This window comes from Rhopalosiphum maidis, chromosome 4, assembly GCF_003676215.2.
Source record: "Rhopalosiphum maidis isolate BTI-1 chromosome 4, ASM367621v3, whole genome shotgun sequence".
NCBI lineage: Eukaryota > Metazoa > Arthropoda > Insecta > Hemiptera > Aphididae > Rhopalosiphum > Rhopalosiphum maidis.
The window spans coordinates 40,917,801-40,935,131 of NC_040880.1; the positions used below are offsets into that span (position 1 = coordinate 40,917,801).

At 26.1% G+C, this 17,331-nt stretch overlaps 1 protein-coding gene across 3 annotated transcripts; it reads left to right on the forward strand.

Annotated features, from left to right (window-relative positions):
• Positions 1-277: 277 nt before the first annotated feature.
• On the forward strand, positions 278-16,947 carry LOC113556003. 3 transcript variants are annotated; one of them, XM_026960691.1, is made up of 26 exons: positions 278-870; positions 5,690-5,838; positions 5,926-6,008; positions 8,087-8,161; positions 8,250-8,556; positions 8,807-9,094; positions 9,160-9,389; positions 9,467-9,649; positions 9,720-9,868; positions 9,948-10,210; positions 10,284-10,407; positions 10,477-10,843; positions 11,196-11,301; positions 11,358-11,475; positions 11,548-11,633; positions 12,111-12,223; positions 12,284-12,348; positions 12,494-12,581; positions 12,832-12,893; positions 12,957-13,050; positions 13,108-13,248; positions 13,938-14,047; positions 14,108-14,178; positions 14,242-15,132; positions 15,200-15,629; positions 15,706-16,790. In XM_026960691.1, exons 2-26 carry the CDS (start codon positions 5,718-5,720, stop codon positions 16,634-16,636), a joined length of 5,496 nt encoding a protein of 1,831 aa, XP_026816492.1. In that variant the 5' UTR covers positions 278-870; positions 5,690-5,717; the 3' UTR covers positions 16,637-16,790. The 3 variants fall into 3 exon arrangements, with proteins under 3 accessions (XP_026816492.1, XP_026816491.1, XP_026816490.1); XM_026960690.1 differs by lacking the exons at positions 278-870; positions 5,690-5,838; positions 5,926-6,008 and adding exons at positions 7,413-7,765; positions 7,852-8,011 and having other exon boundaries at positions 12,296-12,348; positions 15,706-16,947; XM_026960689.1 differs by lacking the exons at positions 278-870; positions 5,690-5,838; positions 5,926-6,008 and adding exons at positions 7,521-7,765; positions 7,852-8,011.
• Positions 16,948-17,331: the final 384 nt, after the last annotated feature.

Sequence of the window (17,331 nt, forward strand, 5' to 3'; positions counted from 1 at the left end):
TTTATGTTAATTGTTATTTGTTTATAGTTATTACAATTTATTATCAGAATCGTAGAACAATATTTGTAAATGCGTATTATTAAATCGTGGTATGGTTACGGACTGCCATTTAAGGTATGAATAATTATCATGATAAATAAATGATAAAACATCGGTCAAGTTCAGACTGTTCAGTTCTATTACTTTCACCAGTTATAGAAAATGTTTTTAAATACATAAGACGTTTACAAAAATTGACAAGACAAAAACGCCGTTTTTGTAAAATAATAATAAATACATAAATTTATTTCGAGTACGTTTTTCTGTGAGATTTCCGTAGAAAACGAAAAGCCATCATTTGATTCCGATACAATAATCGAAGACGAAGACGATGTTTAGATTTTTTCTTCTCGACCTTGAAAAATATAAATCCGAAACGTTACGGAATTTCGTTGCCAACATAACCGGTGTCAACACACGAGGCCGATAATAATTGACAGGAGTACCCGTGTGCTGGACGTATATCGGGCCAATCCGGGGGTACTTGCTGATCGCTGGTCGCATCACTCGGTACTCATTAGACAGTAGACACTAGTGACTAGTCAGTAGTCGGCATTTGCTGTTCGCTATTACTGTGTTTCGTTACTCGTCAACGACAATAGTACAGCACTAGCATAATCGCCTCTTACATTCGGTGGTGGCGCAGGGTGTATACGATTTATTAAACACTACGCATACTTTGCCATTCATGTGTTCGTTGTTGACGAAGTTTTTCGATCAAAAGTTCTTTCGCCGAGAAGACCATCACTTCCTGTTCAATCGTACTTTGACCATCTTGGGACGTGTCTTTCCATCCGGTACTTTGGTGGCCGGAGCGTTTTCCTCGCACAGGTAAGGGATTAGTCATTATAAGCATTTTTTAATGATACTTTTAATCATCTGTTCAACTATCGTTTTAAATCCAAATTGAAAGTAGTTAGTCGACTAAACACAATATTATGTGGTCTAGTATCCTTTAACCTCTTGTATAATGTTGCGTCTGTTGTCGGCTGCCTCCTTTTGGTGTTATCCATTCTATTCAAATTTTTTTATATACTTTACATCTAGTCTGAATAGTCTGATGTGTTTTTTATTCTATCAATTAGTTTTGTACTAAGTGTCATTATTAAATCAGAATTATACTAGTTTGTCATCAGAGTTTAATAACAAGTACTTTCCTATGTTTATTATTTTTTTTTTTTTGTCGATTACCATTGTCTATTAGACCAGTGTAATACTAGTTATATATTCATCAGTAATATGAAGGTATTATTTATTTATTTCCAATAATTAATATCCAAATATTATTAGAATATAATTTTTTGTTTTCGTGTTTACTAATATAAAATACACATGTATTATTGTTTCAATTTTGTAATATATAATTTATTTTGTATTGTTATAGGTAGGTGCTTAATGTTTAATTATAGGTAGTACTTACTATTTTATTTTTAATGATCAAGTCTTACATGTTTTTAAAATACACCATTAGTGCACACATTTCAAATTTTTATAAAATCTTATTTTATTTCTGATAAAAAAATTTTTTTTATTGTCTTAACTTAAATATTTCATAAAAAAGATTTAATTTATCGACATTGATATACAACCCCAATTAGTCAAACATATAATATAGGATTCTAATTACAATTGGTGTTTATCTGTAGTTAATGTAAACATTTACATATCCATTAGGTATTTGTTATAACTTATAATATAACAAACTTTGGATACACTTATATTAACTATAAGTATAATCGACTTATAATTTTTTCATTACCTTGGTAGCTTTTTTATTTTGTTTTACATATTACATAATATATTCAATGATAGTGTATAATAATGTTTGGCTTTTTATTATCTATTTGTAGTTCTTGTATTTAATCTCTATAAAAATGTTTGGTCATAAGTAGGGAACAGATTTAAATGCCATAAAAATGAAAAATGCCTTTAAAAAAAAAAATACGATTTAATGCACTCATAACATTTTTTTTAACAATTAAAATATTTGTTTTGTTATTATACAAATTCTTATTATTCGTCTTTTTCTGTCTTCTTTTTACCCTGAAAATTATTTACAAAAAATAAATAATAATAATATAACATATAATAAAAATAGAAGTACTGACAGGTAAAACAAACAATATTTTACTTTATTCTTTAAGAATGAATTTTAACTAAATTTTTTTCAAATTTTATCCATTCTTATGTAAAAATAACTTTAAAATAAAAAATGCAAAATAAAAGTTAGTTTTTTAATTCTTTGATGTATAAAATGTAATTTGCATTAAAATCTATTCTCTAGTTAAAAGTTATATTAGTTTTATCATGTTTATTTCATCCAGTCAGTGGCGCCGAAGTTCATTTTAAATCATGTTGCAAAATTATACATTTTTGTATAGACACCCACCTCCTAATTTTGTTTTATAGACCCAATATATAACATCTTCATATATTTACTAATTATAGCTAGATGAACTACATTACTAAGACTGTTAATCTTGGATTGTATAGTATTGCTTTAGATTTTGGAGAATTAGCCTTTTATATGAGTGTAATATAGGTATTCGTCTATTTATGATAGTTTGGATTCAACAAATCCTTTATTTGGACACAATTACTCAAGGTATTATGATTAAGTCCAACATTAAAAATAAGCTAACGGAAACCACCACCCAACCAAAGGCCAAAGCATGTGTTGTGGTCGCAAATATAGGGTTTGGCGCCACTGCATCCAGTAGAATAATAAACTTAAAAGTATAAGTGTAACAAGACTGAATACTTGGCTTACATTAATTGGTATTTCATTTTAATATTTAATTGAATTCAAGAAAATTGAACCCTATCTCAAATATAATCATAGTAATTATTTTTTTTATGTTTTTATTTTTAAATTTTATCTGTTTTTCATAAAATATTTTGGGTATTTTATTAAATTAAATTTTAATTTTTCATGACTATTCAAGTAAAATGTTGTCTCACTACCTATAATTTAGATACATATTTTTAGAAATTGTGTTTACAAATATTTCTATTTTATAATCAATATTAAGTTGTTGTTTATACTATTTATAGCACCGTTAATTAAAAATATAAAGTATTTAATAGTTATTAAATCATTTTTTTTATGAAATATAATAATACCTGTATATTATGCTTGATTATACCTTGGCTAAAGAAACCCTAATAAATTATAAAATATGAATATACAATATACTATTAAAGAGTGCCTCCAGATTTTTAGATATACCTTAGGGTGTCATGTAGTATAAACTAAAAAGGGTTGAAAACTTCTATATTTGTATTAGATAATATTATATTATCATAAAGTACACATTATTTATAGATATACTGTTTTTAATATGACGTATCATAATGTTTCATAGCTTAATATAATTGATCATTTAAGTCTTGCTGTAACCACTCACTATACCAGTGTTTCTTAAACTGTGCTCTGCAGAACCATGGGGTTCCGCAAAGATCATTTAAGAGTTTTACGAAACTTAAGTGTTTTTTTTTTCAAAATATTCAAAAACATTATTTTGAAAAATCTTATTTATTTATAAAATATTAATATATTTTAATTTTACATTTAGTTAATTACAGTATGAAATGTACGTTAAATAATAGTATTTTATAATCAATGTTATATTGTACTAATACAATATAAGAAAGGTCAATATAATAATAATAATAATAATAATTGTTATAATTATAATGAAAGTCAAATATTATATTACTTTTGATTGTTATGATACCTCCTAAATAAATAATTTGATTACATTTTGCTGTATTTAGTATATTAGATATATTATTGTTGCCATTTATTGTGATGTTTAGTAGTATCCTCCTTTTTTGAAGATAATTTTGATAGGAGTTCCGATGAAAAAAATATTATTGTTTGGTGTTTCGTGATTTCAAAAAGTTTAAGAAACACTTCACAATACCTATCATCCATATTTTCTTACAGTTTACCTTCATTTATTTATTATTTATTATTCCTATTAGGTATGTAGATTATATGGTAATTTTAGAGACTATTAATTTCTGCTTTAGATATTAAAGTGTTCTTTTACCCTTAGAGCCTATTTTATGACTTATATATTTTTTGTCCATGTGCTTCCAATACCCATTATAGGGTTACTGATATTATTATAAACTGCATTATTTGTTTTAATCATTTTCTTGATTTTTATTGTATCTGTATTAATTTTTATTTTAAGTTTATTCTAAATAGTTAGTACTATACCATAGTTACTAGGTTTCAATATTTTGTATTAAGTATCTATTACTTTTATTATAAACATTGTTTTATTCTTAGAATTTTTAACCTGTACATAGAAAAACAAGTAAATTAGATACCTAAGTAAAAATAAATATGGCCGATGTCTGACAATTGGGACACCTTTATTTATTTATTTATACTAGCTGCAGCTTTATATGTAAATAACATAATTACATGGTATTTACAGAAATTAGATTTATAAATAATAAAAATAACAAATAAAGTGTGATTATATAATTAAACAATTAACAATATAGAATAAAATCTTAAGTTTAAAATAGATATAAAGGTAGAAGCCAGAAGTTTACAGTGCAGAGGATGATTATGGCTATATATTATTTAATATAATATACTAAATTGTAAGCAGTGACAGTTCAGAAACCTTTTTAGGTTTGCCTGAATCAATAATCTAAGGATGTTCTAGAAGGCTGTTAATCTTAAGAAGGAACTTTATTATTTAAAATTATTGTTCATATTGTCTTTTAATTTATTCTACTACGTATTAAAATAATGCTTAAATAATCAAATATTTTACATAAATATTATATAAAAAAATAGGCTGTATAATTTTTATATTATGTTACACGTTTATAGGTTAGCTAATCATAATACAACTATTTTTCTTTGCTTCTTTAACAATGAACACACATTAACCACAATAAGTCAATGCCCTTTTGTCATGAATGATATTTTCCTTGGGCATTCTATTACAATACGGTACTATATATTATAAACATTTTAAGTACCTTGCAGTATTTTATTTTTATAAATACTATATTGTTGATTTTGATATAACAATAAGAGTATCCAATTTTCAATCAATAACTTTCTTTTATAAATTATTCTTTTCATTTTGGTAAAAGTTATCTTATGGGATTATATTTGATATAGTAACAAATAACAATATTAATTATAACAGATAAAATGTAAACAATATATCATATTCATGATGTATATTTTGTTCATTTAACTGCTTGATAATTTCTGTTAGTACTAATTTGTGATTTTTTTTTTATAAAGAATGACTTTGTTAAAATATGCTGCTACTCTCCTTTTATGGATTTAAATTGTTATGCTCTTGACATATTTATTGAACCTTGAGTATCCTTTTTTGAACGTTTTTTCTTCAAATTTTGAAGAATAATAGTTTATTTTATGCTTTAAAAATTGAATTGTATCAAATTATAATATAAATGTAGTACACATGTAAGCTTTAAATCATGAAATCATCTTGTCCTTGAAATAGCATAAATATATTGTTTATCTTTACAGAACTAAGTATAACAAAAATACATTTCTTTTGTAATGTGTAACTATTAATAATAAATAACAATATAATTTTTATTGTTTGAATAAATTATTAAATGCAATATTTCTATGTTTCAGTTAAAACAATATTTTATAGTTATGAGATATGACACTTCCAGTTTCCAGCTATGAAGAGCTGTTAGAAACAGTACGCAGTCTTAATCAAGAAACCAGACAACTTCAAAGACAATTGGATACACCATTGTTAGCTCAGCATTTACCTGCAGGTAAATTTTATTATTGCAATACTAATAGATAATAGTGACCAAAAACAATTCTGTAGACATTAAATTAATATATTTTTTAAAACTTAGTTGATTTAAACGGAGGAATGCCATCAAGAGACATGTCGCCAAAAATGACTCTATCCTTAGAAAATAAAACTTCTAGTGAACAGGTAGACACTTTTTTTTATTCACTTAATTTTAGAATACAAATCAATTGATAAGTTTTGTGTAAGAATGTTTAACATGGTGTCATCTAGTTTTTTACAAATTTTTGTCAACTAAATAAATGCTTTCTCTTTATATCTTATTCATATTTACTTGAAAACGTATAGGCTTGTCAGGAAATTACTATCATTAAAATAATATATATATAATATAGTTCTTAATATTGATGTTATATTGTTTCTAAATGATTTTAAATTCAGCCAACCATTAAACAATAATAACTCTTTAAAATAGTTTGTAGTATAAAGATTTAAAACGGCTAAAACCTTGTTATTTCACTCTGCATTAATTTTGTTGTAAATGCATTTCAATCTATAAAATTATATTATTAAATACAAATTGTAATAATTCTTCGATTTGTAACATTTATAGTTTAAGCTATTTTTCAATTAATTTATAATTGATTCAATCTAATTCTATAGAATAATAATTTGTTACTAAAATGTTCATTATCAAAACTTAGAGGTTGCTTTTGAATGTTCATTATGACTTAAAACTACTTACTTTAAACCTATAGATCAAATTATGAAATTCTAAAATTCAATTCCAATTCTCAACAAACATTTATCTTTTGTCATACTTCCTGAAAATGTTAAAAGAATTAAAAATAAATAGCTTAAAGATAGTCTCTAAAAAATGACAATAAATCATTTCTATAACATTACTGAGTATAGTACAAACAATTTCCTTTTATTATTACCTCTAGTAATTGTACTTTTAGTATTTATTAGTTGTGTAAATTGTAGATTGTAATTTTAAATTAAGAAAAAAATCTTCTAACATTATTATATTAATGTAATTTTTGTATATTTGAATTAGTGTTTAAGTCATTATATTTTATAATTTTGTATATCTATAGAAAAATATAATATATTCAATAATTTAATTTGGCCCAAGTGTACTCTAGGCTATATAACAAATAAAAATAAGATTGGTTAAATGAAAATGTTACCATATGAGCTCAACTATTTAATTATATTTACTTTTAGTTGAAACAGTAATTGGTTTATTAACATAAAAAATAAATAAATGGATAAATGAAACCTAATAATTTTTAATTTTAGTAACTATTTAAACATTCAAATTTGTAATTAAATGTCAAAACCAATATATTTTCTCTGGTTATTAAAAAGTATGATTTTGTAAGTAAGAAAATAACTTTAATTTATTATCTTGTCAGTGTTGTAGGAAACAAAAATAAAAGTGTCTCTCTCTGGGGGTAAAATGTACCATAACCATACACAGCTGGTTGCCACTCCCCTTCAATTCACCCTAGTTACAATATTGATCACAATATAGAACACTGTAAGTGCAATATAAGTGCAATATACCTTTACAGTTTGTCAAAAATACTATTTTATGTTCTCACTAATAACATTTTTTTAAAAGTAATTTTGATTACATTTGAATAAAATTATTAGATTTATTTTTTTCATTTAAATTATAGACATAAAATAATGCATTCTAATCGACAATCTAGACTTCCTGTTCGTTCTTCCTCATCATCCCGTTCTTCTCGTGTACCTTCATCACATAGCTTAGATCATGTGAGGTCACTATCTAATCCTCCCAGAACTCGCTGGAGTGCTACTACTAAGAATGATAATGAACATATTCTAAACAATAACAATCAAATCTCAGAAAATTTTAGTTTTGGTAAAATAGATTATAATGATGGACAAAATAATAATATCTTAAGCAAGTAAGTTTTTACAAAACTTTGCCTTTTAGTTATAACTTACGCATGAATTATCTCAAATTATTTTCAATATTTTTATATTACTTCAGACATTCTATATCTAAAAATCAATATCAGTATTTGACACCATGTAATGTTGAAGACAATAGACGAGCTAATAATTGGTCATTTACACAGTCGTTTTATGATAATAAACATAATGCTAAACATTCTTACAATAATAACAGTCACCTCAAAATCATAAATGAGGTTAGCATGAGGAGAATTGATTTTCTAAAATTTATTTATTGTGTGTCTATATAAATAAATTGTATTAATTTGTAGAATCAACATATAGATAAAGAAAAAAGATCCATGGCTGAAGATAAAGAAGAAGATGAAGCTAAAATATCTCCTGATGTAAGTTGAGAGAATTGTGCATCATTAAAAAGAAAAACCTGAGTATATTGAACTTATATTTTAATCACTATTAATTATTTATTTAAAGGGTTGTTTACCCACACCTCCTGGAATCTTAGCTGACAAAAAATTTAATATGTGGCACAGTGTAGGACCCACAAACTTTTCTTCAGACTCATCCTTATTACGTTCTCAAACCTCATCATTAGAATGTGAAAAAGGTCTGTCAATGAGATCTAGTAGTCAACAACAGTTAGGAGCTAAAGTAGAAATTGTTTATAATCTATTGTCATTATTGGAAAACAACAATTCAATACAATCTTCATATCAGTCAGTCTCAGTTCTATTGGCTATGAGCAAATCACCTGATTGTTGTGCAGCAATGAGACAAACAGGTAAAGTGTTTTCTAATTTAATTGTATTTTATGTGTTATACAGTCGAGTCGCAATAGCTCAAAGTTGAAGGGAGATAAAAATTTGCTTCGAGATATCTAACTCGAATTTATATTAATTTATGTATAACTTATATTTCTAGGGGAATGAAAAAAAAATATTGAAATTTCAAGTTTTTCGAGTTATTGCGACAACTTTATTATAAGTTTTATTATATGAATTAAAATTTTAAACAGTATATTTTGTTGATAGGTTGTGTTCCATTGCTTGTGCAAATTGTTCATGACATGAATGCTGACATTGTAGTTCGTCACAATGCTAGCCAAGCATTAAAAAATATTGTAACTTTTAATCAAGATGAAAAACAAGGTCGTCGAGAGTCTCGTGTTTATAAGTTATTGGAAAGCATGAGAGAATATTGTGATACACCAGTCGTCGTACTTAAACAATTAGATATTAGCAAACATCCCATCACTGCTATTGCAGCATTAATGAAGTTATCTTTTGATAGTCAACATAGATTTGCTATGTGTTTATTAGGTATGTTTATACAATTCATGTAGTTATACATTTGAACTAGTAATGTTTTCTTTTATTTTTTTAAGGTGCAATCTATACTGTTACTAGACTAATTCAAGTTGATCATGAAGTTCACGGTAGTGAACCAGATTTGGAATCTAATTCAGAATGTGTAACTCTAAGACGATATGCTGGCATGGCTCTAACTAATTTAACGTTTGGTGATGCTACAACCAAAACCCTTTTATGTTCTTTTAAACAATTCCTCAAAGTCTTGATTTTACAATTACAAATACAATGTGAAGACCTCAGACAGGTATTGACTCATTGAAAATCAAATAAATATGAACTATGTATATTTTACTAAGTTGTGTATCAATGTGTTTTGTATAGGTTACAGCAAGTGTTTTACGAAATTTGTCTTGGAGAGCTGATCCACATAGTAAAGAAATTTTGCGTGATGTAGGAGCTGTTAAAGCGCTAATGGAAGCTTCAATGAAAGCAAATAAAGAAACAACAATGAAATCATTCTTGTCTGCCCTTTGGAATTTCTCTGCTCACTCTCCTGAAAACAAAGTATACTAAATAATGAATTTTTAAAACTGTAAAATAGTTTATTTTTAAATAATATTTTTTTTTTATCTAGGAAGAAATATGTAAAGTTGAAGGAGCTATTGAATTTTTGATTAAAACATTAAGCGGAACTAGTTCTTTAAAATCAGTTACAATAATAGAAAATGCTGGAGGAATATTGAGGAATATTTCATGTGTTATAGCATCTCATGAAGAATATCGGTAATTAATAACTTATTTCATTAATTTTAAAAATATATTAAATAATAATATATTTGATTGTGTATTGATTTTTTAACAGTGATATTTTAAGACGCCATAATGTACTTGAAATGTTAATGCAACAACTACAGTCTCCAAGTTTAACAATTGTAAGTAATGCATGTGGGACTATTTGGAATTTATCGGCACGTAATATTCGTGATCAAACAACAATGATAAATTTGGGTATTATACCTATGTTACGGTCATTAATTCATTCCAAACATAAGATGATTGCGACTGGATCGTCAGCTGCACTTAATAACCTTATGAATGCTATTCCTGCATATAATTCCGAACAAGGTTTGATAAAATAATAAAGATATAATACATATTATAAGAAAAACAGATTTTTTATTTTAATAATTTTATTTAGACTTGAACATAAATCATGAAGATAATTCAGTTAAAAGTACTTCAGCTAAATCTGATACATATTTAAAGGATATTACTAAAGAGATACAAACTGTAACCGATAGTGATGATTTGAAAGCTACTGTGTATGTTGGTTTTGATTTTTGCTTATTATGTTTAATCATAGAATTTATTTTAATATGATTTTATTTTAGGGAACCAAATTTAATGAAAATTTCACAACAATCTTACGATATTATTAAAGTTAAAAAAAACAGTATGACAACTGAAGTTGAGAGTGAAAAATTAGAACTTTCTTCTATGGAATGTTTGGAAGATTCTATTCAGCGATTGGAAAATAATATCAGTTTTGAAGAAAAAGTCAAAAAGTCCTCTAATGGATATGCTGAGACATCACTGGATGAAGCAACCAATTATAGTTTGTTATGTGAAGATGATGATAATGGAGAAAAAGTATTAACTGGCGATACAACACAGACTTATTGTACAGAAGGAACCCCTTACAATTTTTCTAATGCAGCATCATATACAGATTTAAGGAAATGTGGCATAGATGATAAGGTAATTCAAGTAGATAGTATTTTTTTTTTCAATGCTTCTCAACTATCAGATTATATAATCTAATATAAATGTAAATTAGTTAACTTTTTCAATTAGTTATTGATAAGCTTGAAATAAAGATAAAAATTTAAAAAAATAAACTGTAGATAACATATCTATTTTTAAATGTATTGCCTATTGTAATTATGGTATATATAACATATTGAAAAAAAAACTAAATATTATTATGAACATTTGAAGAATATGCTAAATAAATGGTTGGTTGGTGTACAATATGACCACCATTGGGTTCATGGCATGAAGCGTGTTAAGGCTAACTGAATTTAAGTATAAATGTAATAATGGTTTTTAGAGTCGTAATGAATCTGGAACAGAGCTACCTGAACAAAATATGAATGTACCCAATTCTGGCAGTGAAACACCAGATGATGCACAGCAAAAAAATGAATTAAAAGATGGTAAGAATTAATATTAATGTTCTAAAATAATGTTTATATCACATTTTGTATTTTAGGTAAAATGGTGACCTTTGAAACACCTTTAATGTTTTCAAGAAGTAGTTCTATTGCCTCACTCGGAAGCTGTGAACCACAAGAAGGCTATATTGGCAGTTCTGCTGTTAGCGAGTGCAGGTATAAATGAAGTTTGTAGTTTTCCACTGTGTAAATATATTATATATTTGTTTTTTTGTAATTGTGTTTTAGTCGCATCACCAGTGGCTTAGTAACTCCAAGTGAAATTCCTGATTCACCAACTCCAACGGTTCCACCTAGTCCTCCATGTTTCAAAAGTAATTAACTGTCAATTTTTATTTTTTCTTATTTTATGATTTATTGAGGTTTAGAAGTAAAACATAGATTATTTTTATTCTTAAAATATATTTTTTTATTATAAATCTTTATTATGAAAAAATTATGTGCGATTTCTAATTTTAAGTTTCCTATTTTTATTTATGTATAAAGTATAAGAATTTTCTTAATGGTAAAAATGTATGTTGATAAATTAAAAATTGAGAATAAAACTGTAATAATACAGATTATTTTTATAGAAACATGTATGTTTTACCATTTTGAATTTGTTCTAATTAATTAATTAGGCAAGTTCTTTAATTTACATTTTTAGCCTGTTGAGAGTTAATACTTATTAATTAAATTCAGATTTAGAGAGATAATTATAAAATTACTAAATTAATGATAAATAAGATTAAAGTTTTCAGTAATGGTAAAAAAGAAACAATGATTATTATATCTTATGTCTATTGTTTAAGATGAAAGTGTTTTTGAAGATAGTGTAACTATTTTTAAAGAAGAAAAAATGCCTGGCAAAAGTTCAGAATGTACAAGCTTAAGTAGTCTAACCATTGATGACGATCTTCCAGAAGTAAGTGCTAATCAAATCAAAATAACTTTGATAATTTTGAATTTTATTTATTGTTATTAGATCAAATTACAGTATATTCAAGGCCAAAATATGTTACCGTCATTAAATGAAGAAAAAATATCAAAGTAAGTATACTATATTATTTTGATAGTTAACATTTTTATTTTAAGAAGAAATATTTTAATATGATATTAAATTTTGAGTCAACTACCGAGAAATATATTGATTAATAATGATTTAAATTAATACAATTAATTATAATTTGTTTAGGAATGTATTGCTTAGTAAGCCACGTGAGTCTCCATCTATTGATAAGATGTCGAAAACGTTCCAGTTAAATTCAGATGGTTTCTTTGAAGTAAGTAAAAAAACATGTGTCAAATAAAAGTGAAAAAAAAATACTGTTAGGTGATTTTGAATTTGATTTGAGAGCTATAATAACCATGAGTCCGTGAATAATTGACTTCTGTTAGTATTATTGAACAGTACACAACAAATAACTTTCACTTGAGTTTGCTGATTCATTTGTGATGAGTCTTGTTTACCTAACACTTGTGTTACGTTTTATGAATATAAAAAATAAATCTTAATTATTATTTTTTTTTCAGTCATCCTCTTCTACATTTCCGTATTTGCAAAACAAAAATCCAGGATTTATACCTCATGCTAGGTTGGCATAAATAACTTCTATAATCATTATGTAATTGTTTAAAATATTACTACTTTTTTTTAGATCTAGACTTCCAGTAATGGTGCAAAGCAATGGTCAGACAGTTGATAGATGCTCAGAGTCTAGTTTTTCACAATATAAAACAAATGAAAATGAGGTACAATTTGTACTTTAAAAAATTTTAAGGGTTAATTTTAAAATTTGTTTTTCTTAGGGAGATGAAATAATTGGATTCTGTACAGAAGGAACTCCAGCCAATATAAGTTCAGCTACTTCACATTCAGATTTATCAATGATTACTCCTTCAGAAGATGGTTCAGAAACCAATGTAATTCTTCGACAGTCAATGAAAATGGTAATTGAAATTCATCAATATAAATAATATTTAGTAATGTTGTTTCATTCTTAATTCATGTAACTTTTATGTATTTTGAACATTTAAAAAATATTCATAAATGCCTTGGACATTTTTGTATAGAATTGATTTGTTTAATTTTAAGACTGAAACCAAACTGAAAAGTAGTGGTTCCAGAATTGAAAATATTTAAAAGTATTGAGAGCCGGTACATAAACCTAAAAATTAATATTTTTAAATGTCCAGAACTTATATTTTTAAATTTCAAATATAAAGTTTTTTAATGATTTTCAATTTTATTTTTACCTCTATGATCATTTTTTGTATATACATAATTAATGATAAGAATTTTGAATGGCTATTTATATTTGTATTTTATGAATATATAATGTATATATATTAATATTTTGTTTAAACAGTCAGATTCTACAGTATATATAAAAAAAAAAAATGACAAAATAAAAATTAGAACTGTTTAATACTATTTAACTTAAACCCTTATCTTTATTTTTCAAAAAGCAGAAACTAAAATAAAAAAAAAGTATTATTATGGAATGTTTAAATTAACATTTTTCAGCATTTTCAGATTATTAATAATATAAATAAAACTTAACAATTTTTGTTAAAATCAAAAATTGAATGTTTTATTATTTGAAAATACTATATTTTATTTTCTGATAATATTTTAGGTTGGCAAGAAACGTTTGTATCAGACATCGGGTAAACCTTTAGGAAATTTAAATCTTCAGTTTAATCAAGCTTCTGCTATACCCACTTCAGTAAACATATCATTGTCCAGGTTTGATCTTAATTTAATATTCAATTTAAAACTTGTAAATTAATTAATTGTTTTTTCCAGATCATTAATTTTGGATTCCCCTTTGACAGAATCACATGTATCGAATTCAATTAATTCTTCTGAAATAGAAGGTAATTTTATTTTATTTCTTAATTTTGTCTTAATTCATAGCTTTTGAAATACATTATTTACAGATCCTGTTACTGTTATCAATAAACGAATGTCAACCGATTCTATAGATAGCGAATTTTCATTGGATGACTCTGGTAAATGTGATAACAGAATACCACGATCTCATTCACTACACGATGCTCATACATTAAACAGTGAACCCATGTCAGAAGATGATGACGATGATGATGATGATAATAATGCTTTATTAGATCAATGTATAAATGCTGGTATTGAAAAAATAACAACTTTAAAAATAACTGATGAAGAATTACCTGATGACGAACAACAAAAAATGTTAAATCAGTGTATAGCTACTGGTATCAATATTTCAACCATACCAAAATTACAAATGTCAGTTAAAAAAAGAACCAAAAAACAAGATGGTGATCTCACTGATGAACAACAGCTAGAGTTATTAGAATCATGTATTGCTGCTGGAATTAGGAATAGCAAAAAGCCATTTAAAAATAACAGTGATGATTTATCTGATAGTGAACAAGTAGCCTTGTTAAACGAGTGTATTGAAGCAGGCATGACTAATATACAAAACAACAGATCAAAAGACAAAAATGGTACACTTGAACAAAATGAAGAAGACTTATTAAATAAGTGTATTAACCAAGGTATAAAAAATATTGAAAGAGGATCAACTCATAAAAAAAGAGAAATACCAGTGTTAAATAAATATAAAAAATCTTTTGGGCCCAAATCAGAAAGTGAAGTTAGTGAATCTACAAGTACAATTACACCAAGAGATATTATTGATGGAATTACTTATAAACGAGATGAAAGTGACGAATCTACATGGAAAGACGATGAAACGTTAACATTTACTACTCTCACAAGTTCATACTTAAGTGCTGAAGATAGTTCTAAACCAAAATTTATAAAACTGGATAAAGGAGAAATGGGTAAAATTATAGATATTAATTTAATAATTTCTCTTAATTGTTAATCATGTATTTTTATTTGTTTTAGGTATGATATCTTCTTTAGATTTTGAAGACACGCGTTTAGACGCTATAAAACCTCCTTCAGACATGGATAGTTTGTTATCTATGACAACAAGTGTTCAATCTAATTGTGGTTTTGATAAAAAAAGAAAAACTTCTAATGATAGAAATGATTCATTAGGGAGTTGCATGAATCTAGAAAACATTAACCCTCCATCATATATGGATGAGATTACTGATTTTGAAATGGAAAATAGCATTACCAGCATATCAAGCATACGTTCTGAAATAGTTGATCAGTCGATTGGTGCTCAATATTATACAGCTGTGGATGATTTAACTTTGGTAGATGATTTGCCTTCATCTGAAATGTCTTCAGATCCTAATCATTCTAGTCCAGCTCAAATTAGACGTCGGCTAACACCTAAACAAAAGCGAAATATGAAGAAGGATAGGTAAACAAATTAAAATAAATAATTATTTAAAATAACATTATTATTAATAAAAATATATTGTAATATTTATTTCCAGGTATAATACCTATACAATAACTTCTGACGATAGCAGAGAAAATTCTATGGAGCCTGAAATCAGATCATCACCTCTGAATGAATCAGACTCTCATTCATCTGAAGATGCCATAAAAAAAAGGTCACCAAAAGAAAAATTCCAAAATAAAAGATCATCTGAAAAAGATAGATTTCGTACACGTACATTAGCTGATCTAGATTTAACCAATATTGTTCAAATTCAACCTAAAGATAATGATTTCACGTCAAACTTTAAAAATTGTGTTGATGAAAGTACCACATCAGAAGGCACAGACGGTTATTCCAGTGATGGTAATGAGTCAAATACTGGAGTTGCTTCAGCTAGAATTGTTAAACCTTCAGAAGTGAAGGTTGTTAGAGGTAAGAAAAAATCACGTGGTAGTGGTATACCAATAGTAGCACGAAGCAGTCCTCAACCATCCCCTACCATCTCTAAAAGTTCACAGTCAACACCTACTAAAAAGCAGACTCCTCTTAAAAGACAAGGTACATTTGTGAAAGAAGAATCTCGTATACCAACTCCGGGATCCACTGGAAAAAAACATACTAGTGTACCAAATTTGGTTAAGCCACCGGCCAATAAACAGTCTACTACAAATAAACGATCTAGTGGTGTTCGTAATTCGGTTAGTAATAACAGTTTAAAAAGTAGTGCTGATCAATGGGCTGGTAGCAATAGTAGTCTTCCGACTTTGACTGGAGTAGCTAAAACAAATAGCAATACTAGTTTAAATTCGAACATATCAGCAACAAGTTCGGGGTGCTCAGTTAGGACAACATCGGGTCAAAAAAAAGAAGTCACTAGTAAGATAGCAACCCTATGGAAGAAAATTGAAGATAATAAGAAAAAAGACAGTAACGCCAAAGATAATCGTGTGTGGATCAGTTCAAGTCCTAACAATCGGGTTTAAAAAGTAGAAATTAGGTAGGTAATATATTCTATTATCTATATAAATTATTTTTTTTTTCATAATATTTTTCTCCTTTTTATATTTGTTATTTCTATAAAATATCAGTTATTGTTTAATAACCTAATATTGGGTAGTAATCATATATTTTCATTTTGTTACACTTATATATTTTTTTTTGTATTCAATAAAATTTTGTAATTTAAAAGTCATCATAGACTGGTAATCTTTACCTAATTGGAATAAAAGATTCAAAACAGTTTAATACTAACAAATTTCAATATTGCAATGAATAGTAAATATTATAAATATTTGTTTAAAATTAATTTTGACCTTTAAAACATAATGATGATTATAAAATAACTTTATTTATATTGTTTAATTTAAAATTATTTTATTATTTTAGGTTTATTTGAGTGAGATTATTTATTTTATTGTTTTTCTTATTCGTCATAGTTTAATTTAGATTTTTATCTTGAAACCAAAAATTTAATTACATGTTATCATAAAAAAAAGTAAATATTATCGTCATTTTAACTATTTAAATTTTTGAAAATTTTAACTATTTTTATAGTTGTGTAAGAATTATAGTTTAAACAGTTTGAAATGTATTGCAATTTCCATTGTTTCCAGAATAAAAGACATTTTTAAGACTGACGCAAATTTAAAGTGTTTAACTTCAATTTTATTATTATTAT